The following is a 22,904-nucleotide window of genomic DNA, read 5'->3' on the forward strand; positions in this document are numbered from 1 at the left end:
GTTACATCCGGGAAAGAATTATTCGCTGGCAGCTGGACAGATTTAGGCTTCGCTGTACCGGCGCACGGCATTCATAGTCTGCCTTTAGAGATGGTGTGAGTGCTGTCACCATAGCGACACAAAAAGGAAGTATGGTGGCCTATCAGTACATTTGCAGCACCCCGCTTTTCCCCCGGAGGTGTACCGAAATTTCGTCGAAACGTGGTTCAGTACATTACCAGATTGTTTGGTAGAAGCATCTATGTGCACACTGTTTCGAAAGGCTCAGCTCAACGCCTTCCACTAGCTTATATTAAGGGACACACGGAGTAGAGTAACCTATCCAATCGTAGTGAGCATGCGGAACGATGCTACCACTCGAAGACGATCTCTTTCACTCCTTGATGACTGAGCATTGATTGCTATTATCATTACCCAGCATTTTGGCCTAGGGGATAATTGCTGTCAATATCCAGTCACAATGGCATCAAGGGTGAAAATTGCTCATGCAACAACGGTGCCCTCAACCAAGGAGGTTTAGTAAGACAGTGATATAGAGGGAGGTGGTACCTTTCTGTCTGGAGGGGCTGCTTTGAATTAGGGAGCACTAGTCTACCATCACGACGTTGGATATAGGGTGCGGGTGTTTTGATTTCCTGATAGTGGAAGGAAGAGTGTGCATGCACATAATTTCGGTTGAACCACTCTCAGCAAACCGGTTCCCAACCTGCAGAGCTCGCACAGTGTACTGGACGATGCCTCTGCAGAGAAAATGACACTGTGAGCCTTCGGTCAGGGATTCGCAAGCGCACGCTTTTTCCCGCGTAATTAAATTTATGGTAGTTGATTGAGAGATTCATATACTACCACCTCTCCACGATAAAACAGTAAGGAGAAACGCGAGTGGTGTCGTGGGTGCGCTAGCGAGAATTGCTGCACACATATTCTCCCAGACACTCGACCACAGCGGAACTTACAGCAGGGCAAGAACCTCGGTGGACCGTTCGTTATTGCTCCCCGTTTCCTGTTGATGCTTCCTTCCGCCTTGAGTCACTTCATATGTTCCACTGATCGTACGTTCCGAGAACGGAACTTCTGTAGTTCGGCTGAAGACTCGGATTTTCGACCACCCGACAAACGCCTCTAGTCCCAGCGGCGCACCAAGACTTTGAAACGGCGATTGTACTGTAGGAGGTGGTAGTCGAATTTGTTCACGTGCAATTGCATATCCATGAAAAATGTACACTTGTACTACTACAGGTGGCCGGTTCCATTGGTACACCGTGGCATGTTACTCCGGCCAGTCGAATGAATCCGACAAACAATGGGAGACACTTTGAACGGGAGAAAGGGCACCTGAGTCTGTTAACATCTTGTAGTACAACATTACCAGAAGGGAACTGAACAGAAAGATATTGCACGTGGACTAGCGGGCACAATATTTGGCTCCAGGCCTGGTTAGCGGCTTGTAGCTGCCAGGATCAACCAACAGCTCCGCATTTTTCGTTCTGATGTGATGTCCAGACGCGTTGTTTCATTACGAGGGAGTCTTGACGAACCCCTGCTCTTCCTTCTTCAGAAGTTTGCGAGGCATTATTGTCGTGGTTCGTTTTGCGACTAACGTGACTGCCGTAAAGCTCGAGCCGGTGAGTCGACCCGTGCTGCAGCAGTGATGGGGTAAATGCTGCAAACACAGACTTCTAGTGAGTGCCTAGACGAAGTCGTGTAACTGGAGAAACTGCGAGGACTCAATTGCGAGCATGCCAACGAAGAGCAACTGGGGTGTGAGCGGGGTGTTTGGAACTAGGATGAGAAATACGGAAAGTGGACTCAAGCACCGTTAAAGGCGTCACATGCACTCAAGTCGCTGCACACGCACCAGCAAAAAGGACGAAAAATTAAGTGTGAACTATAGTTTTTCAGCCAACTGACGTGAGTTGGGGGAGACCAGGAACAACTTTAGCGGATTTTTCCGTCAACGCATGCAACAAGCGTTCGCTACCAGGCGTTTTTTTACAGCAGCTGAAAGCGACTGTGGTCGCCACCCGTTAAATGTTAGGAAACCCCCACCTGCGTTTTCTTAAAACCCTACTGCCAACACCAGTCGGCAAAAAGCATTCCCAACCTTGACTGTGGAAAGAAGGCACCACTCAGGCAGGATTTTTTTCCACGATTTCCACTCAGAAGCCGTTTCGTGGCGGTGTCTTCCCGGTCTGTTGACGGCGTAGAACATCGGATAGTTGGTTGCAGGGGATTCACTACTTCCACACGGTTTTGCCACCGAATTCAGAACTCGATGGCTTTTCTTCGTGATTCTTTCCGCTCCTAAGACGGAATAATGCGATTTTCAAACATAAAGAAAGCACTTCTTCTATCCTTTTGTGCAACGACTCAAATGAGCATTTCCGCCCGCGTTGTTGCGGATGCCGCTCGTAAAGCGCTGACCGGAAAATAGTCTTTTTTTTCGCCGTTGTACCCTGGTTCCCATAGCTCATTTACCTTTCAGATCTGTCTGAACTCCAGCGCGGGTTTCTTTGTTGTCTGTGATTCTGCGTCGTGGACGACGTGTTACTGTGGAGCTTTTGAGCCCTCTTGAACTGTTTGCATTGGGTGTAGTCCGCTCGACATTGAGGCAACTACGCTATTTTTTAGTCGGTGGATCGCCTGGGACCAATTGCGACATGTCATGTGAACTCAGAAGAGAGATATGCCCCGTGTGTTTAGACCTTTCCCCCCCAAAAGCTGTTTAAGGTGACTGAGGATTGCAGGAGCCAGAAACGACTGCGTTTCGTGTGAATTCGACACAGGAGCAACACACCGACCTGCACGCAGGGGGATCGCTTTTGGAATATTATCACCGTTTTCTGTAGGACGTCGTCGTATGCCAACTGCGGCTGCGATCCGGTGCAGCTGATCATCTTCCCGAGAGGCCACTGATCGAGTCACTTCAAGAAGACTTCCGGTTACTGTCACATTTTCCACAATGGGTTGCACAGGTAGCAAGGCGGCGGCTGTGAAGAAACCAGACTCTCCTGAGGACAAGCGGGAAGCAAATGACAAGCCACAGCTGTCCACAGGCCACGCGGAAGCACTCCCTGGTGTCGTTGCCGCTGGAGGGGCACAGGACAGCAGCGATGCGAAGAGCGCAGCATCGCTGACAACTTCTCGAGTAGGAGGGGCGGGAGAAACGGGAGCAGCAACTTCCACGGAACCTAAAAACGCTGCGTCAAAAGATAAGGAGATCGATATTCACGAGGATCCTTTGGAGGGGATTGAACTGGACCCGCCTGAGGACTGTGAACCCGTCATTATGAAGAATGACGTAGTTTACAGGGGAGAGTGGAGGAACGGCAGGCAACACGGAAGAGGCCAGCAGAAGCAGGCAGATGGTGTCGCTTATATCGGGCAGTTCTACGACGGCCATATCGAAGGTTTTGGCCGTCTTGTGCGACCCGACGGCAGCAAGTATGAAGGCGAGTTCGTACAGGGCAAGGCACACACAAGGACCAGGAACGGCAAGTACACATTTGCAGACGGCAGCGTGTAAGCGCCTTTCGATATAGAGAGGATCCCACATGAACTAAAAAGTGCCCGTGTAGCAGTCAAGCTACACGTCAGTCACTATGCTTTTGGGGAAGGATGGCGGAGATGCAAATGTCCTGCAATTCTGGAGTCTTTCCTCGTTTCAGGCGGGGACCTTGCCGGGGTAGATAAGGGAAAATACATGTGGATCGTGGTCGACCGGTTCACAGACGGAGTGACTGCGTTTCGCACGACTGATATTGGAGTTAATGCAAAAATACGGTTTCCAGAACGTTTTCCATTCGATTGAAGAGGCGATATCGTGTGTGCGAGCTCAACATTAGTGACTGCGGTTCCGATACCGTATAGTAGGGCCACATAGCCTGGAGATGTTACATCGACGTTTGCTGGGAGCATGTAGACCTCAAATCCACATGCGTGTATGTGGTCTTCTGTGCGGAAAATGAATACACTGATTCCCCCTTTTTGTTGGTGTCCTGACGGATGGGTTTTACGCTTACTTCGGTGCTGCAGTGAAATACGGACAACCAGTTGAGGCACAGTGAGAGAGAGAGAGGCTGCATGAGCGTCGCGTATTTGTTGCCGAAGGATGCCGTTAGTCATCACACACACTTGTCACCGTATTAGGTCGCTGACGGGGACTCTTCGTAAGACTCAGGATGCTTCGAATCTGGTGGTGTGCGGTTTGCATGTATCTGCTGTTCAGTTACGTGGGCCAGTGGGTTGCTGATAAGCGACACGGCATCGGCCGGGAAGTTACTCAAGACGGTAGCACGTATCAGGGCGAGTACCGAAACGGCTGCAAGCATGGTCATGGCCGCATGCAGTCTCCTTCCGGCGACGTCTATGAGGGCGAGTTCAGCAAGGGTGACATGAACGGTGAGACATGTTGACGACATGCTCAACGATCTTCGTTGATGTATACGTAACGACGGACTAAATATTTTCTTTCCCAACCAGATATTAGTGCATCAATACGAACACATCTCATGCGGTGTACAGCTGCGTTTTGCCACTGCATGAGAGAAGCAGTGAGCACGGTGGTTGGCGCTCTGCGTCCATCTGCTGGTAGATTTCGACTGTGTACCTGCGTTTGTCAGCGCCAGTGCTTGCGATGGCAGTGGCCGTGTTATGAGGGGCGATTTCATTGTCTTTGTTGCCAAGGTAGCTCCGCATTTCCGGGGTGTGTGCGGACTTCATGCAGGTTGCCAAGGCAGCGAGCAGCTGCGTACGACATTTCATGTGTAGTGTGGCAGTCAGTATGAGTCTCACTTATTCCTGTGGACAAAATATCGCGTCTTGATCTTTTTTCTTTCTAAACTATCAGGGAAAGGACGATATTGCTGGCCAGATGGGCGGATTTACGAAGGAGATTGGTCGATGAGCCGCATGCACGGAAAGGGAGTATTCTTCTTCGTTGATGGTCGCAAGTAAGGTTTTCCGACCAGGAACTGACATAATGTCTGTCAACGGTTGTGATAGGTGTTAATGGGAAACAATGGGTGACGACCTTGGTTTTGTTTTAGTATCGTGTAATTTGGGTAAACGGCGTCGCAGAAAGGAGGGCCAACACCAATGTATGTGTGCAACGTTATGGAACCGAACGAATTGGCAGGACCGGAACCACATCTGGAAATCTCACGTCCGCGAGGGAAATTGGTATGGTCATCCTGACATTATAGCGCTGTGCTGGGTTCCCAGGCGTTGCGTTTACGGGACCTTGTTGGGTGTGATGGGCTCACTGGGCACTGATGCCTACTTTGAATCTTTGTGCTACGCGGTGAGACAGCCGATGCACGAATGTCGCCGACATGCATTTGACTGTGCTGACGATGTCGCAACTGATATCAAGACTAACACCATATATACTCAGCCTGAAATATCATATTTTTAACGCCCGATGCATCACTCACCAAATGAGTTGCTCTCGGCTATGCTTTTCAGGTACGAGGGAGAATTCAAGGACAGCAAGATGGAGGGAGAAGGAAAGCTGACTTGGCCAGATGGAAGCGCTTACGAGGGTGGGTTCAAAGCAGGTCTTCCGCATGGACGAGGTACTCATCAGGCGACGGCAGAAACGAAGCCACGACTAGGTACGTTAAAAAAAGTTGTGAACTGTGAAAGCCACACTTAAGCTGAGGCAGTGAAGACTGCACAACTTGGTCTAATGACTAATGGTCTTGCACACGGGGGATTACACTTTTAGATTATGCAAGTAATGCCTGCAGGGTCAGCTAGAAGGAGGTAGAAACGGCGTGCGCTATGCGATGTGTATCAATACCTTGTGGACAACGGGCAGTTTTCTCTTGTTCAGTACATTGATGGTTTGCTGTGTCCGTGGGGGGCCGCCGTTATGCTGTGGGAGCCAGAGGACTATGTGGGAAGCACGTGATGGCAAGAGTGTGGTGCGGTGGATCGGGGTGCACTAGATGTACTGGTTCTGAGGCTGGTGTTGTTGCTGTTGTGCCGACGTTTTCCCAGCTTTATGGACCCAAGGTGTGCGAGTAAAGTGGCTAGATGAGGAAGAGTCGCAAGAAGATGGAGTGCTAGAAACGAAAGAGACTGAGGGACAGTCTAAAGTGCCTTCCACACAGTAGGCTAGAATCACAAAACAACATGAGGAGTAACCAAATAAAGCGAATAATAAAAGTTCAGTGGGGAGAAACGAGCAAGCATGGATGATGTCTGACAAACAGGCAGAACTGGATGTCAAACCGGGACGTGCGCCTGCCGAAGTTGCCACGTCATGGATAATATTTGAGGTTTTTTCCTGTGCGGATTACCGTGTTACTTCTGGTCAGGGGGTGGACGCACCTGGTTAACTGATATGTTAAACGGAGTGGAACTGTAGTTTGTGTGGAGCCCTTCAATCTGGAGCTGAGGGGGGGAGAGGAGCAGACAAGTAGACAAATGCCACAGATGTTGACGTGTAAACAGTGGACTGCCGTGTTCAATACTTGAATGGTCTGTACAGTCTCTGCCTGACATCAGTACTGGAAGGCATTATGATGTCGAACTGCACCCAGCAGCTGAGGGGTGTACTTGGGTACTCGGGGCAGCGTGGTTGTGTGCTTAAGAAGTTAATCTGCTAATGCTTGGCAAAGTTGCCAGTACATCCATTTTTGTTTGTTTGCGACCGGGGGAGGACGTCTTCACATGAACAACTTTCCACACTTCGCTTACAGCGATGTGCCTGGTTTCGTCTGGATGTGCGCTTGGAAACGCCAGAGACAACATGGTAAAGCGCTTTTATTGGATGCTAGTTTTTATTGGTACCACCGATGTTCGAGCGACTTCATCGTGGCCCGCGTTTCCGGACCCTATTCGGAAGACTCACAAGTAGAACGTTTCAGCGTCGTTTGTTCCGTTAGGTAGCGACGTGACATGCACAAAGAGCTGTAGATTCCTAGAGGCTTTCGCTGGGATATCTTTACCCTCACCAGCCACTACGGTGTTGACTCCGAACTGTAATTGACATGTAAACATATATCCATGTGCAGCCCCCGCACACTTGAATTTTTATTTGGTAGAACAACCACAGCCGAGAACGGGACAAATCCGAGACTGAGCTGTTCTCTGCGTTCCATCCGCTCAAAACCGTTTCATGATGAAGAGTGGTCCCAAACGTGTGTCGCAGTTTTTCGAGGTGCCGCCAGATTCCTAAGGTGAAGGGATGAGATCTCTTTCCGAAACTACTGCACCTCTGGTACTGAGTGGAGCTGGAAGGTTTCTGAACATACATTCGTGCATTGTTGGTTTCGGTTTCGCTGCGGTAACGTGATGCAATACCTCCCCTAAGCGATCAGCGTTTCGTGCCAATTCCAGCCTACACTGTCGTCCGCCAAATGGTGTATAGGAATTTTTCCGCTCTACATCTAGCGCTGTTTGTGACCTGTCACTCACGGACTACCATGAGCTACAGACACCGTCAAACTCTACTAATGCAACCTGTTTTTCCGCTTGGCGCTCAAGTCTAACACACACCACATCGTACACGATGAATGCCCTACGCTATTTTCCGTCGTGGTTGTCTGTAAGGTCGACTACCTCTGCTTGCCAACCAAATATGGATTTCGTATACAGCATGTGGAAACAGCGGAGAAGCATAGTTGAAAGTCTTGGGTCATCTCTGGGTAGTACGGACTGTCCGGTGCTTCCAGCAAGACTGCCTCGGCCACCCTTCCGCTTTCCGGTAGGGGACGGGAAGAAGGGAGCACGACACTCCTTTAGTACAGGCGAGTTCGCATCTCACAGCAGCTTGCAAGAACACAAACACCACCTGGTTCTGGCTGTTTACGGGCTACGAGTACATCTTTGAATTGGACCAAAAAGAGGATTAACGGGTAACCCGGGCTTTCACAGCAGACAGACTAGCGACAGGGTATGAGATAGAGAACTCAATCAAACCGAGCTTGTTACGTCTCTGTTCGACCGGACACTATTCAGTTTCTTCGGTTCTGGTTGTTCGACGGGCGTCCCGCACTGGGAACAACAACATTGGGCAGGTTGATGTCAAGTGCACGCAGCATGTCGGCCGTGTCCTGGTCAACGGTGATGGTCGCCACATCGACCTCCGATCGCTCGGGGACGAAATCCATGCGGCGCTCACGCTCTTCTTCCTGCAATTTGAGAGAAATGCCTCGGACCGGTCCCTTTTGGATTCTCTTCATCAGATGCTGAACACATAACAAAAGGGAACACCACCACACTTAATGACATGATGCCATCACGGCACTGAAATTTGGTTTCGTAGTAATCGACGTAGGCCTACACTCGGTGACTTTTACAAGAACTGCAGAGATCGGACGTGCCGGTGACAAGTGCGCGTGTCACCATACATACAGAGGAGACGAATAACAAGAAATCACCACAAACGAGGTCGAAGCTTTGGAAGTACGGCAGTAACGATCACCAATGCAGAGCAATAGCGATGGATCACCATGTGCTGATGTAGTAGACTATGGTGATTTTAACTCGCTTACACTAAAACCCAGCCTCCGGCACGCGCAGACACAAGGAAGAAAATGGCGCAGAGTTTGGCGCTAACCTCCACTGAACCCGCATCCTGCACTCGACAAACCAAATGCAGTGCTTAGTCCCGGATAGAAAACCATACTTACGGTTACGAATCCCGCAACCCGGTTGCGCATGCGCTTCGACGGAATTACGGCGACCTCTTCCGAAATCTTCTTGTTAATCTGGAAGTCCAGAGTAAGCCTGTAGGATACCATAAGAGCCACACATATGCACCGTGGCTACTAGTTCCCACACTGTAACCGTCAACCTACGACCTACCACCATTCCGCGACTGTATAGACTACTGACGGGACGTGCTCCCAGTGCTGGATAATATAAAGTAGACGCTCTTGGAACCGACTCTACAAGAGGATATTCCCAGAAGAGCATTTGATCCCGATTTGCACTTTACGTAGTCACAGTTACATCGAATGCGGTTGAAAATGTCAACATGAATGCTCCTATGCAGACCAGAAGCTGTCAAACACGGAGGCCTTACTTAGCGTAGTACTTCTCGACAATCTGTCGAGCAGCACGCTTGACGGTCCTGGTACGCACGCGCCCCTACAAAACAAGCCGCAGAGAAAAAGTTCCGGACCACGATTCACCGCAGTTCATCCATAATTTTGCGAACAAAACACATACGGTGTCATGAAGTACAAGCTAGATGGGAGCAATGCAAACAGTCGCCCACATCGCAACTGGCGAGACCACCCGCCTGCGCTCCAGCACAGTCCGAGAGGGCGGACAACCTGGTTAGGTAATGAGCCCACACAGGGCCACAAAATTTGCAGAAAAACAGAATGAAATGACAAAACGTCGAAGAAAATGGGGAACATCATGCCATTCATCAATGCGGTTGGTATAAAAAACACCACCCGTGCGATTCTGGCGTGTATACGCACAGGGGTAGAAAAGTAAATTAAGACCTGACTTGTGACAGCACGCTTTCCCTTCCACAGATAGAAGTGCAAACACTACGGAGAAAATAACACATTAGAAGAAATGTCGTGGACTTTTTCCCGTCCTGTGTATCAAACGGCTTCAGGCTGCCTCCCCACAGTTTCAAGAGCGAACCACTCCCATCTCCTTTGGCCATGGTATGCCGGCAGCCCAAAGCACTCACCATGGTGCAGGAAAAACAAGCTGGAACCGACAAAAAGACAATTGGTTCTCGTGACCGCCGGTTTGCTGAAACTGTGTTCAGTGCTGTTCCCGTTTTCTCGGAAATGGAACACTGTGGACGGTATGCATCCGATCATCCCAGAGAGTTTCCACATGCGCATGCAACGGAGAAAATCCCCGCGAGTCGCTCAGCTGAGAACGCCTCCCCATTTCCGCGCGAACGGTAACGTTTGGCAGCTGTTGGGGGAGAAAACTGCACGCCCCGCCGGAGTGGCGCATTCGTAGTGAGGTAGACCCATGTCACGCGAAGAATGTTCCCTGTAAGTGTGTTTACGGTGGTTTGGCGTGTCTTTCTTGACGGTGAATAAACTGAGGACCAATACCGTGTAGAGTGCATTGGTGATCCATGACTAGCGCCAGGTAGGAATATGAAAATGTACTTCGGGCTAACCGGGAGACTAGGCTGATGCGCTACACATTGAGATCCCCGGGGGGACATTTTTTCCGACAGGGGGGTTTAGTCTACCAGTTCATCCCAGTTATGTATGCACGCATGACCGTGCTCCCGTAGTTGTTCCCGCTTAATGAGGCGGCAGCAATGGCGATTTTTTATCATGGGATAAAACGACACGATTAACGCTCCGGCGGTGCGCGGTTTGAAGTTGAACTGGGCTGGTCGATCTGGACACAGAGAGACTCAAGCCAATGGTTGACCCCAGCAGAGGAGAAAAGGCGAAACTGGATTTTGGCTATCGTATTGAACCGGTAGAATCTCCTTCCTGCAACAGCAACGTACGAACCCAAGTAGCAAGACAAAAGCTCGGAGTGCGCACAGATGACCGCCGAGCTCAAGCCCTGGACGTAACAGCACGTGAGAGGACCCATAAGGAAATCACATTTAGTAATTATGATCCATGGTGCCATCATCTACAATAATATAGGTCACTCTGATCCGTTCTTTCTCCACAAAATACTAAAAAGCGGGCGTCGATACTCGCACGTGACCACGACTAGCACGCTGCCGCGGCAGCGCCGGTAACGTGGATCTCAAGTTGGCAGCGAAGCACGAAGATTTCACGTTTCCTGTAATCATCTTTGCGGGGCTCTCTTCAAAGGTTGAGTCGCGAAGCGTGCTTTGACGCACAGTAAAGACCGACCCGTCGATGGGAAAGTAGGGCGTTCACCAATCGTTGTCTCCCACGTGAAGAGACAAGCGACAAGTACTGCAAGACATATTTGTTACAAGGTCTAGGCTTGGGCCGAAATCCCTCAGTCGCACCAGCGCTAATAAGTGTCCTGCACACGTGAGTGTGAACTTCTTGAGGATTGGACCCGTAGCTAGTGCCGAGCATCTGGCTGTTGTCAAAAAATTATCGTTTGCCTGCGTGGCAGGTACTCTTCTCTGCTGAGCATGTTCGTTCCGCACCTCTTTGTAATACTTCAAGCTTATGCGTGAAAGTCCGTTTGAACACAAAAGCTGATGAATAGTGATCTCGAATCGTCGGGGATTTGAGCCGATGCAAGATGACACAAAACCACAGCGACAGGATTACTCTTAAAGAACGCACGTATTACAACGTCGCCGAATCTGGCTGTGAAGTGTGGACTCGGGATATCTTTGCCAGATTGTCGTAATCTATACAGGATTTTGTTGCAGATGTATCCTTGCTAGAATTCTTGGATTTATGGGGCCACCTCCTGGGCTCACGCGTAACGAATCAGCTGGGACCAGGGAGAATATTTTTGCGCTTATGGTGCACTTATGCACGACCGGTCAAACTGCGAACAACACGGTTCGCCCTCAGAGAGAAACATTTGAATGGAATGGCAATTCCCAAAGTGGTGCGCACTGTTATTGCTTAAGACCGGCTCCAGCTGTAGGTTTGTTTGTTGAGTGGATGAGACGCACTTAGAACAACAGGATTTGGAACCGTCAAGTAGTCAACTAATAGGTGTTTGTCCATTTGCGAGATTCCGTCATTGCCTTTGGCGAACGTGAGGATACTCAGCGTCGTTTGATGTACCAGTCCGAGAAATTCGTAAAACAATGTAACGGCACGTTGGACAGATTTGGGGACGGCCCGCTCTAGCGGTACACGCAGCTGCATGCACCACCGGAGCATGCTTGAAAGTGCAGAAAGCCCATGCCGAGTTCGTCAACCGGTGTCTCCAACATAACATAGATAAAGTCGTACCTTTCTGGTGACGCGCCCTTGACTACATTATTTGCAGACCAAACGTGCAACTCTCACCGAATGCAGCAGCACCAGTGCAGTGGTGGAATATTTTACTGGGATTCCTTGAAAAATCCGGAGGTGCGAGGGACAACAGTGAGAAATCGAAATGCTGGACACTGCGCAGCCTGCGCCTTTTTAGAGATTCCCTGTGGAGTAGTCTTCTGAAGGCTCTGAATACAACGTCTACCTATTCACTTGAAAAGGTGCTCGTGTCCTCAAGACAGCCTCGATTATAGATGAGTTCCGAGTCCACTTCAAACCGTCCCCATGTGGGGTCTGGAATATCGTCTTTGTTCAAATTCTGACAGTATCTTTGTCACGTGCTGCAGTGAAACACGTGAAAGGATACCAAAGAATGCCCCGATCCTTGGTGATACCATGGGGCTTCCTGAGTATCGTTCTCATTAGGTTTCCGGGTCACAGGCCACAGACACTGTTGCATCCTTGTTCGCAGCGTTTGATTCATTTTCCCCCCTATGCTGCACTAAAGACGTCCAGGAGCTGACTCTAGCGGTGACCTACGAGAATTCGATGTTTGTTTCTGAATCAACATTTTCGATCCCTGTCCCTCATAATCGTGATTTACGGTTGCCAGTGGCACCGAACACTAGTTGTTGGCCATCTTTGACTGATCCGAAAGTTTTTGTAAACTAACCGGCATCTGTTTGCCGATGACTCCCCCTTTCTGGTCTTGTCTTAGAGTGTCTTTCTTATGGAGGGGAACACTGAGGCCAAAACGCCCAACGTGCTGGGGCCCTCTCATATTGCTCTGTCGCCACGGCAGGCCAGGTGGAAGACCGTGCCACTTTCATCTTCAGAACATGTACCCAGAAGCCGTATTTCTCGAAGGACCTCAGTTTCGACATTTGGCCACCTCTCGGTTACGGTCACCGTGACCAATCGTGCTTGCCAATTCCTGGAACCTCAGAGCAGGATTCCAGGCGTCGACTCAGCAGCATTCTTCGCCGGGGTCCTGCGGCAGCAATTGAAGACTGGCAATATAGCCGGCCGCAGGCTCATCCTTCTCACTTGCTTTTTCCTTTGGTTCGGATGTAATGGCGTCTTCCAAGAATATAGCAGAACAGGCAGTCCTGGAAGTCGTCTGAACAACAGTCAGCCCAGCCACAGTATCCAGAATCATTCTTGTACTGTGGATAAGGAGGCTGTTGCGTTGCTGTTCAAAGCGAGGGAATCTGAACGTTTAGGAGGTTGTCCGTTCGATTTTAGCAGCGCGAAGTGCCCGAGAACATGTTCTACAGCAGGTCCAGGAGACACTTCTTTACTAGCTGGACTGCTGCGGTTCTTCACTTTTCAGAACTTGTATCAAATTGTGCCCAGAGGCCTGGACTGTATTCGCTTGTTTTACGCAAAAACAGTGACTTCTTCAGCTGTCTACAGCATCAAGAGATATCATACTGGGAATTTCACGGCTTTCGTACCGTTTGCTTTGCTCGCCACAGCTGAGAATGTAGCAACGTTGACTGGCACAACGATTCCGAGCGAGGCAAACACCACGCAAGGATTGCCACCTCGTCATCCCTCGCTGAAACAGGACAGTCCCGATTGGCTTGGGGACGATGCTTCTTTTAGCGTGCTGAATGGGAATGACACTTCTACCAACGACACCAGAAGCGGCCACAGGTACATTGCCTATTCTCCTGCCGAGAGATTACCTGCTTCAGCACTTGCGGAGGAGACACGTTCGAAGAACATAGATGACGCAAAAAGCCCAGATACCGAACGCGTGCCAGTGTACGAGGTACGCTCAGCGTCTCCCTCTGAGAGGCCTACCAAGGTAAACGGTGGAGAGGAATCAGCGCGTAAATTGCAGAAGGGAAATTTGCATCACCATAGGGCCTTCCCCAGGAATGCGAAACAGCTTCAGTTTACCACCGACAGGGTTAGGCACATCGTGCTTACGGGAAGTCTACGCCCGTCGTACGTCAAAGGCTCAGCTATTGATGTCACGGCAGACGTCACTCAGGCAGGAGAACTCGACCTTGGGTTTGACGGCGACGTCTTCTTTAGCCTTTATTTGAAGAAAGAAGGACCGCTCGGTGCAGCGACCCAGCCAATTCCTCAGTCTCCAACGTATCGAGCTCGCGCAGAGAAAGGTACGCTGGTAGAGACTATGCCATCTCCATCCCACCACCACCGACGTCCCCCCATCACGCACACAACGAACCACATCCTGTCAATTTGGTAGTCCTTGCCTGTAAAACAAACTATTCAGTCTCTACTCAGCGTAGCGAGAAGCTACGTAAGATGCTGCCCTGCACTCGGCTATGTTAGACAGTGCTTGAGGCTTGTCGGTCTTTCTTCCATGCGCAACCAACACGGGGAATGAGGACGCTCTCGTAGCAACAGTAGCTGAATGCAGTAGCCGGGGAGGCCCTAAACCCATCTCATGCACTGGAGTGGCGGCGGTTTCATTGTATCGAGAACCGTTGTGCGAACTCAGGTTCAAGAAAGGTGGCTTCGTGTATATAGTGATAAAACTCAGTTTGGCGACACATAAGCATGAAGGAACGATCGTTTGGTTAGGCGCACGATTTACTCAAACCATGACGGCACCAGACTCAGGCTCTTGGGTTTAAAGGGGGTGGTTGCCGTTTGATGATCATGGAGGCCTTACGAAGGCAGGCGTTGTTTCTTGTCAAGACCATCGAATACGGAAGTCTTGTTCTTGTTGTCGTGAGACAGCACTATGTTCTGAAACGCCTACTGACATGTACTTGTTCTCTAGGCGGTGTATTACTGAGAAACATATCGTATATGCGCCAGTAAATTGGAGGCAGGTAGTTTTAGCGGGATGAACACGTGCACTTAAAAAAACGCCGACCATTACATTAAAGCATAGAATCATCACCCCCTCAGTTCGTTCCCTTTTGACATGGTGAGTCCCATCCAGAGGGCGATTTTTGTCGGTCGTGAGGCAATTGCATGGCCTGCCCCCTCCGGCTTGACCTCAACATGGCTTTCGTCCTATTGAGTATGACATGGCAGCAGCCGGAAGCAAACAAGTTTCACGCGCATACCTACCACTGGATCGAGCACTGGGTTCACCACGGTGTACACGTCGCGGTGGAACGGTTGAACCTGTGCCATCCAGTTCAGGGCTCCCGAAATACTCGGCACGCTCGAGATTAAGATGCTTTTCAGCAGGTGCCTCGTTCCTCGCTTGTGGCTGTGTTTTCGGTTCTTTTGTAATGTAACAGGTATCGCAGTTGCACGGCTTGTTCTCGAAACTGCGGGAGAGGTGGCTGTCAGGATTTACTGTGGCAGCTGCGTTTCGACTATTACCCACTTTTTCGCTGTTACTGAGTTGACTGCTAGGAGACTTGTTGTCAGTCGACAGCCCTCTCCTAGTGTCGCCGGCGTCCCTCTGCCTGTCCAGCCTGTGGTCACCGTAGTACAGGCGGATGGCTCGCCTGCTCGTGGACGAGTTGTTCTCGTGGCAACGCTTCTTGTCCGTGGTATACAGCCCGAACTGAAAGGTACGGGCACGTCCGAGGGGTAGTATATTATATCTGAAAATCCCCAAACTCCCACTGAGCTTCAGGGTCACTTACCAGAAGAAAGCAGATCGAGAAGCGAATTTGTTCAGCAGTGGTATCACTAGTGCGCCAGGAAATTATATAGTACCGGCAGGTATTGCAATGCTAGAGCATTATAAAGTTGAACGAAAAACGACGGCTACTGCGACAATCGCTTGATACATATCGCAGACAAAACCTGCTGCTGCGGTGACCGTGCCCATCTTCGAAGAACTAGAGAGTCTCCTTAGCCCTGACACAGCATAGACCTAAAGCCAGCCGGGACATATTGGGGACGACTATCCTAGTGCGTCCGCGTGTGTGGATCTCCTAACAATACGATTGTCAACCCGTGTCGAGAAGATCGTTCACCGAACGTAATCAATTTCAGAAGGCATGAAAGGTACCCTTGATTGCCATCCGCTTACCGTTGCCCTCCTGTGACTGGCATCGGGACACCGTTCACGCTCATTCTGGAGTGGCAGCGTAGCGAGTACCGGAGCTGAACAGCGGTTACGTAAAAATGCCAAAGGGAATAAACATCAAGAAAGACGAGCGATTCGCTTCTGCGCACGGATTGCAGTTTGCCCTGCGTTTCACATCTTGTGCTTGGGCTCAGCGCATGCACTGCTAGGAACAAAGACCATTGAGACGACCGAAGATGGTGTTGGCGTATTCGAGGACTTGGCTGTGTCTCTCGTTGGCGACGGGTTCTTTCTCGGGTTTGCCTTAGCTGAGCCATACTCTTCATTCCCTCCCACCTTCACTTGGCCGTTCGCGATTGAGCACGGACCAGCTTCTGGCCTGCGGTTTGCTATTGAGCCGCCTGCTGAATTTTTGCCAGGTGAACAATTTTCTGTGTCGATCGACATTGTTGACGCGTGGGGGAATAGCGTGTCTGGCACCGTGGAGGACACAGACGGCAACCCAGCAGAGATTACGCTTGGTCTCGCCGGGACCAGTTCCAGCTCAACGTCGCTCCGTGGCGTGCTCGCGCGCGAAGCAACAGGAGGACCTCTGCTGTTCGACAGTCTCGCAGTAACTGGCATTTTAAAAGGAGATCTGCAGCTTGAGGTGAGTACGCAGTCGAACGCTTCACCCTGTTTGGTCCGATGAGCGAACTGTTGAGCCGATTCACTGCCATGCTGCCGGGTGAGGACACGACAGACACTTTCGTGTCGCGGGTGTTATGGTTTGATTCGGTCAGAGTGCTCCCGCGAATAAACGAAACTTAGACAAAAGGATGTCTGCGCCGTCAGCCGATGATGTACATTAGGGTTTCCTTATCAACGATCGCACCGTAGGCGCGCGGGCGTAAAGTGGGATATGAGAATTTAACTTTGATTGCTGGAATGCTTCTTACTTTACTGCTCAAGACCAATAAAATTGTTCGGTGTGTTTTGCGTTCACATATGCATGACTCAACTTGAATAAGCAGAGACATTACAGTACCATTAGCTACTAGTCTACCAAAGATATGCATTGCTTGTGGAATAGCACTTGTTTGCTTGGAGGCTGTAGTCAATGACAATGCTTGTCATGCAGAATACTCTATGATAAACTGTCCGTCTTTCGGGCCTTCGTTCGGTTCACGTTTCGTCGCGGCCGCACGCGTCAGAAATGCCGTAGACTGTGCACGACGGTTGCGTCCGACAGTTCCCATGCTGTAGGTCGGATCTGGGATGTGCCAGAGAATTCCCGACACGATGGCCACTTTGTAGTTCCCAGCGATGATGTGTTTGTGTCCCGACACCGGTTTGCTGTCGGGAATGTTACGCCTGACAGCTCTTGATGCTTCTTGCACCTGCAGGCTTCCTGCGTTAAATGCAAGCTCGTTCCAGTGCAATCACGAATCTTCAAGATATCTTTGACAAATATTGCACGCATTTCAAAATGCCCACTTCTCTACGAAGATGCAGCAGTCTCTACAGAGGTTCCATCACCATCTTCCGTCCAAGGCACGTATGGTTTCAGTTTTAACACTTGCGTGTACCGAATAACGCTGCTTGCCGACAAAATGCAATTGCTTGCTCCAAAGCATGACGTCACCGTTACTATTGCGGGCGTTGAATTGAAAGATCCTGTACCCGGTTTACAAGGAGAAATGCTGCCGGAGGAACGAATTCGCGTTACGCCAAGGACGCTGACGTTCTCTCCATCGAACTACCATATTCCTCAGGACGTTCTTCTCGAGGTGAGGGCGCGGCGCCGGAGAGCGCAGATGTCGTGCTTATGCCACTTGATACATCATGATAAACTGTTTGAAGGTGTCATGCATTTTAGACTGCCTTTAGTGACATCCTAAGAACATTCCCTCTGAGTCTGAGGGAGAGCAACGATTCCAGGTGCTAGACGTGTGAGACGTAACGCAGTACTCGGACAGACTCTCGACCGCCGGATCCTTTAGGCTGACAGTGACTGCTCTCTTTATTAGTGGTGCGTTAATGCCTATGAGCGTGTCAAGGAAAATAGATCTACATAATGAATCAGGATGCACCATAGCGGAACCTGGCGACTGAAGAAGGAAATTCTGGCGGTTTCCTAGGTTCCCTGTCCCATACAGACTTTTTCACGGGCGTCACGAGACGTGCCATTTCGTTTGCGGCTACATAGTCACATATGCCTATTGTTGCCACAGCTGTGTTGAAACTCAAGCAACAACCTGTACGTGTTAACGTAGCAGTACATTCAGGTGATCACGTTTCCCCATTCTCTTCAAAAATGGAAAGCACAAACACATTCTTCATGACGAGCATTCCACTGTGTAACTGACCAGGTTGTAGACGACAACGAAATCGTCGCCTCCATCGAACTGACAAACATTGCAGACGAGCTCTTTGTGGGCGACTATATCATTCACCACACGATGAGTTCGGCCGATACCATATGGAACGATGGAAATGTAAAATGGCAAATCGATAGCGGCGAGGCCCCCGAAGGCACAGAGCACTTCATTGACTTCGTGGAAGGTGGCAGCGAAGCCGCTAACGAGGACCGAGCTTTCATTACCGAAGGAAATCTCATGGTTCGCGTTGTCGACGATGACAAGCGCCGTGTGTTCACTAAAGTTCCTTCCACCATTCGTATGGAAGGTGAACAGGTTAGCTGCTACAGTTTGTATGGGTTCTAACGGCAGAATAAGTGCTCAAGCCACATAAGTTTTCACCATGAGAATCGAAGGGCTATCCAGAACAAAGGGATGTACTCTAGTTTTCGACTGCCTTGAATGGCCAGCGTCAGTCGTCCGCCTGGACTGTGTGCACCTGAGTGGTTAGTCTTGCGACCACTGCCAGAGTTACGAAGTTTAAAAATGGTTCTCCGTCAGTCTCATCCCCAAAAACGGCAAAGCTGAGGTTTCATTTTTCAGTGTCCGGTGCTGTGAACGAGACGCAGTTGGATTGCCTGTCGCTCAAGATCCGGTGCTGCGTACAAGCGAACCATGTCAGCGTCCGATACTGAGACGGGCCCCCGGTAGCGAATCAGAACCATCCGAGGGCTCTCTGGAGAGGCCAAACCGCATAACGCACTGCGCGGTGAAACCCTGAACACGTCTTCCAACTAGAAATTATTTATTCGTAACACAAAGGTTCTAATACAGGATCTGGACAAGCCACTGTGAGAGCGTTCTCGGAGTGGCTAAAGGCGGTAGCTTAAAGAGACCTGCGAATAACATTTTTCAATGTGTTACAGGGAGCCTAGCTTCAGTTATTGTCTGATTTGCGTTGCATGACTGGTGCCTTAAATTATGATTCTTATTAATGGGGGCACAGTTCCCGTAGTAACCAATCCAGTGCTCTGCGTTGGGCATGAGTGTGCTTCCCGTGAAATACTCAGCTGACGGATGAACGCAGGCAGGAAGATGAAAACTGTGTAAGATGCAGCCTTGTTGTTTTCAGATGTCCTATACGGTGTGGCTTTCGATGCCACCCTCACCGGGGACGAATGTGACAGTGAAAATGGAGTCAGCGCTGGGAAGTCGGTCGGTGGTCCTGGACCCTGAAGTGCTGGTCTTCACGCGTGACGACTGGCAAACGCCTAGAAATGTGTCCGTGAACACCGAAGACGACAACATAGCTCTACCACCGGTAAGGCCGAACCCACCCTGACGCACTGGACTACCCAGGAGTACAGAGAAACTTTACCTTGAGCAAAGAGTTGTTGCTATCTATACATAATGCAGTTTAAATGAGTCTTCAGAAGTTCTACGGCGAGGGAGATACCACCCGTTACAAGCAATAGTTCCATGCATTTGAGACACTTTCCACCAAGGTGGAAAGCCGCTGCTTGCTATACGAGAGGAGCAAACAAATTTCCAGCCTTTCTACTCTATGCAGACATACGTTCACTGCAGTGGTGGATTGCGTTGTCTCTACGCATGATGCTAAGGATGGTCTGGCGCCAGTGCATAAAAAGGGGTATGTGGAAGCAAATGAGATTGATTTACGCTTTCATTTACGCTTTCGGAGCTCGTGTCCCTCTCCAGGAGAAGAACAGAAAGACGCTAACATGGAACCAGATCGAAGTGATACAGATTGCCCAGACGGTGATGAGCGATGATAACTTCGTCATGGCTTCCACAAGCATCGGAATCGCTGTTCGCGACAATGACAGAGCTGGAGTGAGTAGCAGCTAGCTCTGAGCTCTGCCGATGTTGCCCTCTGATCGTTCACATCTTTTTGGTTGTGGCGTATTCAAACGGCACCCTGGACACCGAAAGGCACGAACAGCCCGGCTAGGCAGACCCTGGCACGCTGTCGGCCATTGCCGTACCCGTCAGACTGAGACATACACACTTATGCGGTTCCGCCACGCGGTCGCTGAAGCCTCGAGTTTACCCGGTTACCGTTGTGCTAAAGAGGTCGCCTATAGTGCCGCAGGGCCAGGGTAGACGCTCCGCCTGAGTATGCCTCTGTGTCTCTTTCAAGCAGCAATGGAGCTCTGGCTTCAGTGCTCGGTTCACTGAACCAGATGCGTATTCAACATCATTCGAAAGACAGACACGGTCGAATTGAAGTGCCGCAGTTCCATACGGCAGACTTCTCCACATTCTGTCTGCAAACGTATCGTAGAGCGTGTAGTCGGCTTTTGCTTTTTCATGGCTAAAGGCTTTCGCTTGCTTTGCGGACTCACATACGAGTGACTGCCTTTCTGCTGATTATGTCTGCAGTTCGAGTTCGAAGATACGGCTGTGGTGCCAGAGGGCTCTGCAGCTTCAGCATCATTTCGGCTTCGCTCGCAGCCTGTTGGCCCTGTGACGATTCGGGTTCAGTGCGATGGGGCTCACATAAGAGCCGACTTCGAAGACCACGAATCGCTGTTGATTCAGCCCTTGGACTGGAATACCACTCAGTCTGTCACCCTGCACGCTGACTTTTCGGAAGGTGTGACATCCGCTGGAGCCCAGCGTAAATTATGTGATGCCTCAGTTATTGCCCTTCACCCATTTGGATGCACTCTTTGCTATTTTTCTCCTGGGCAACGCTCCCTTAGTTATATGTGCGTGCGTGCGGGACGCAACTGTTCCAGCACAGGCAACATGCTCGCTGACTCCTGTGCGTATATCCTTTTCTTCGGGACACCACAGAGCTGCTTAAAGCGTACTGTTGCACGTGATGGCAGGCTGTTCCACACTCTGTATCATGCAGGTGTACGTTATCGATCCGCACAGATTTGCAGAGGATCCGGCATGTGTGCTTCAGTGGAGAGCGCGCGTCATCCCTACAGAGCCTCTGAGCGGGATGTTACAGCGCTGTACAGTGTTTGTACGGAGATAGGGGTCCGACGTACTTTGCACATCCTGGAGATACTCATGCCACTATTGGCGTTTCTGGATCTTACGTCGATGTTTCCAGGGTCTTCTATTTCCGTGTGTCAAAAAATGCGTCCCACCCGATGAACGAAGAAAGGCGCCACCTGAGAGGCACCTCTCAGCTTCGAGGGGAGCGTGCGGTCTGTCTTACAGCGCCAAAACTTGCAGGACTCGAAACAACGTGTGTTTGACTGGCGGTTTTGAAGTGTTTGTGCTCTGTTGCTTCCAGCGACTCTTGGTCCTGAGTACAAGGCGTTCTGTAAAGTCATCGCAGAATCCGCCGACGAAAATTACAACTCAGGTGCGTGAGCGCGAAGTGCCGGGAACTAAGGGAACACCTGAACGTTGATAGGGCTTCAAGAATGATGATGGAACAATACAAGCCTCTTCGTTCGCTTCTCGCATACAACCATAACAGCCAAATGTGGGTCGCAACCGCCCACGCAGTGGTAAAAATAAAATGCATGTCGCAGTGGTGACGTGGCTTCACAAAGATTCGGGCGGGATGTTGGACTGGTGCGTTTGTCCTCAGTGTCATGGGAAGAGAACAACAAAGAGTTACCCGTCTACGGCTTTACCGTGGTCATCTACCGCCCCGGTCTCACCAGCGGCGACAAAATGACGGCCACCGTCTGCCCGGTTGGCCAAAGCCTGCAGTACGTTCAACGACAGTCCATCTGCTGGGATTCTGAACGGGTGAAAAAACGAAAAAACTCAAATCGAATAAAAAGATACGTTATGGTACTTGGGATACTGAATATGACTCCAGTTAAGAGATACAGACGGGTGTGTGCGACGTCTAGAAAAGCGTTTGAGGCCATGTCTCTGGTGACACTCAGACGCTACATACATCAACCATGCAGAACTGGAGCTCAGCATTTTAGCCTTCATGATTCCACTTGCGTGGAGTCAGATTTCGGCGCAGATATGACAAGCCTAGTAACGTGTCTTTCGCCACTGCACAGGAGGGCACACAACTGACTTTGGATGGCTCAACGAGCGCGAGAGCATGAAGTGTTCATCAGCCAGGCGCTGAACAAAGACGAGGCGTTCACAGAACTAGGGCTGTGTTCTGTGTGGGTATTCCCTGTGCTCGAAAGGCATTAGGTTTTCATATAAATCAACTCTAGAGATTGACTGGTACATTAGCTGAACTTGGGCTTGTCCCCGTTCCTCAGCAATACTGTTTACTTCCCTGAACGCTCTCGCGGATCCTTTTCTCTCCAATTGTGCGGGCGAGGAGGGGAGGAGAGTTGAGGCCGGATTCTGGACACCCAGATATATATACATATATATAGCTCTTGATACTTCACCAAGATCTAAAATAATTCATCTAGCTGATAAATTAGCGAATCTCTACAGTTTGTGCGTTTCCGGGGAAGGTGGGGTGGCAATTTGCCAAAGGAGGCGGTACCTTTTGCCCTGGCTTGCTGTTAACGCTTGGGCGCTATGCCAACAACGGCGAGACAGAACAGAGGTTCACCATACGCCTGAAACAGCACCGGATGCTCGAGTGAGTCGAACACTCAGCACTGGAAACTCAAGACCTGGAGGGGGGTATAGGGTAATGCAGGACAGGGAGGCAGAAGAGAAGACACCTCTAACCAAGCTTTGCCGAGAAGCACTGCCCTTGGTGTTTTGTGGACTTTGGCCGTCTGT

The 22,904-nt window shown here is 50.3% G+C and overlaps 3 protein-coding genes across 3 annotated transcripts in view; 2 read left to right on the forward strand and 1 right to left on the reverse strand.

Moving 5' to 3' along the window:
• Positions 1–2,042: 2,042 nt before the first annotated feature.
• On the forward strand, positions 2,043–7,473 carry TGME49_207830 (MORN repeat-containing protein). The gene is made up of 5 exons (XM_002369545.2): positions 2,043–3,522; positions 4,229–4,401; positions 4,850–4,952; positions 5,467–5,615; positions 6,004–7,473. The coding sequence occupies exons 1-5, from the start codon at positions 2,963–2,965 to the stop codon at positions 6,117–6,119; spliced, it is 1,101 nt and encodes a 366-aa protein (XP_002369586.1). The 5' UTR covers positions 2,043–2,962; the 3' UTR covers positions 6,120–7,473.
• RPS17 (ribosomal protein RPS17) lies at positions 7,108–9,780 on the reverse strand. The gene is made up of 4 exons (XM_002369546.2): positions 9,665–9,780; positions 9,038–9,102; positions 8,643–8,739; positions 7,108–8,198 (listed from the first exon to the last, which is right to left on the reverse strand). The coding sequence occupies exons 1-4, from the start codon at positions 9,665–9,667 to the stop codon at positions 7,965–7,967; spliced, it is 399 nt and encodes a 132-aa protein (XP_002369587.1). The 5' UTR covers positions 9,668–9,780; the 3' UTR covers positions 7,108–7,964.
• Positions 9,781–13,498: 3,718 nt separating this feature from the next.
• TGME49_207865 (GCC2 and GCC3 domain-containing protein) overlaps positions 13,499–22,904 on the forward strand; it is a gene marked incomplete at both ends in the record, with an annotated part of 36,948 nt that continues 27,542 nt past the window's right edge. Inside the window, 11 exons of the mRNA XM_018779398.1 lie at positions 13,499–13,541; positions 13,856–14,014; positions 15,119–15,397; positions 16,056–16,510; positions 17,247–17,630; positions 18,213–18,536; positions 19,333–19,521; positions 19,920–20,054; positions 20,604–20,817; positions 21,475–21,546; positions 21,778–21,901. Coding sequence (XP_018638507.1) covers positions 13,499–13,541; positions 13,856–14,014; positions 15,119–15,397; positions 16,056–16,510; positions 17,247–17,630; positions 18,213–18,536; positions 19,333–19,521; positions 19,920–20,054; positions 20,604–20,817; positions 21,475–21,546; positions 21,778–21,901 — 2,378 coding nt within the window. The remainder of the gene's footprint in view (positions 13,542–13,855; positions 14,015–15,118; positions 15,398–16,055; positions 16,511–17,246; positions 17,631–18,212; positions 18,537–19,332; positions 19,522–19,919; positions 20,055–20,603; positions 20,818–21,474; positions 21,547–21,777; positions 21,902–22,904) is intronic.

Source organism: Toxoplasma gondii, chromosome Ib, assembly GCF_000006565.2.
Source record: "Toxoplasma gondii ME49 chromosome Ib, whole genome shotgun sequence".
NCBI lineage: Eukaryota > Apicomplexa > Conoidasida > Eucoccidiorida > Sarcocystidae > Toxoplasma > Toxoplasma gondii.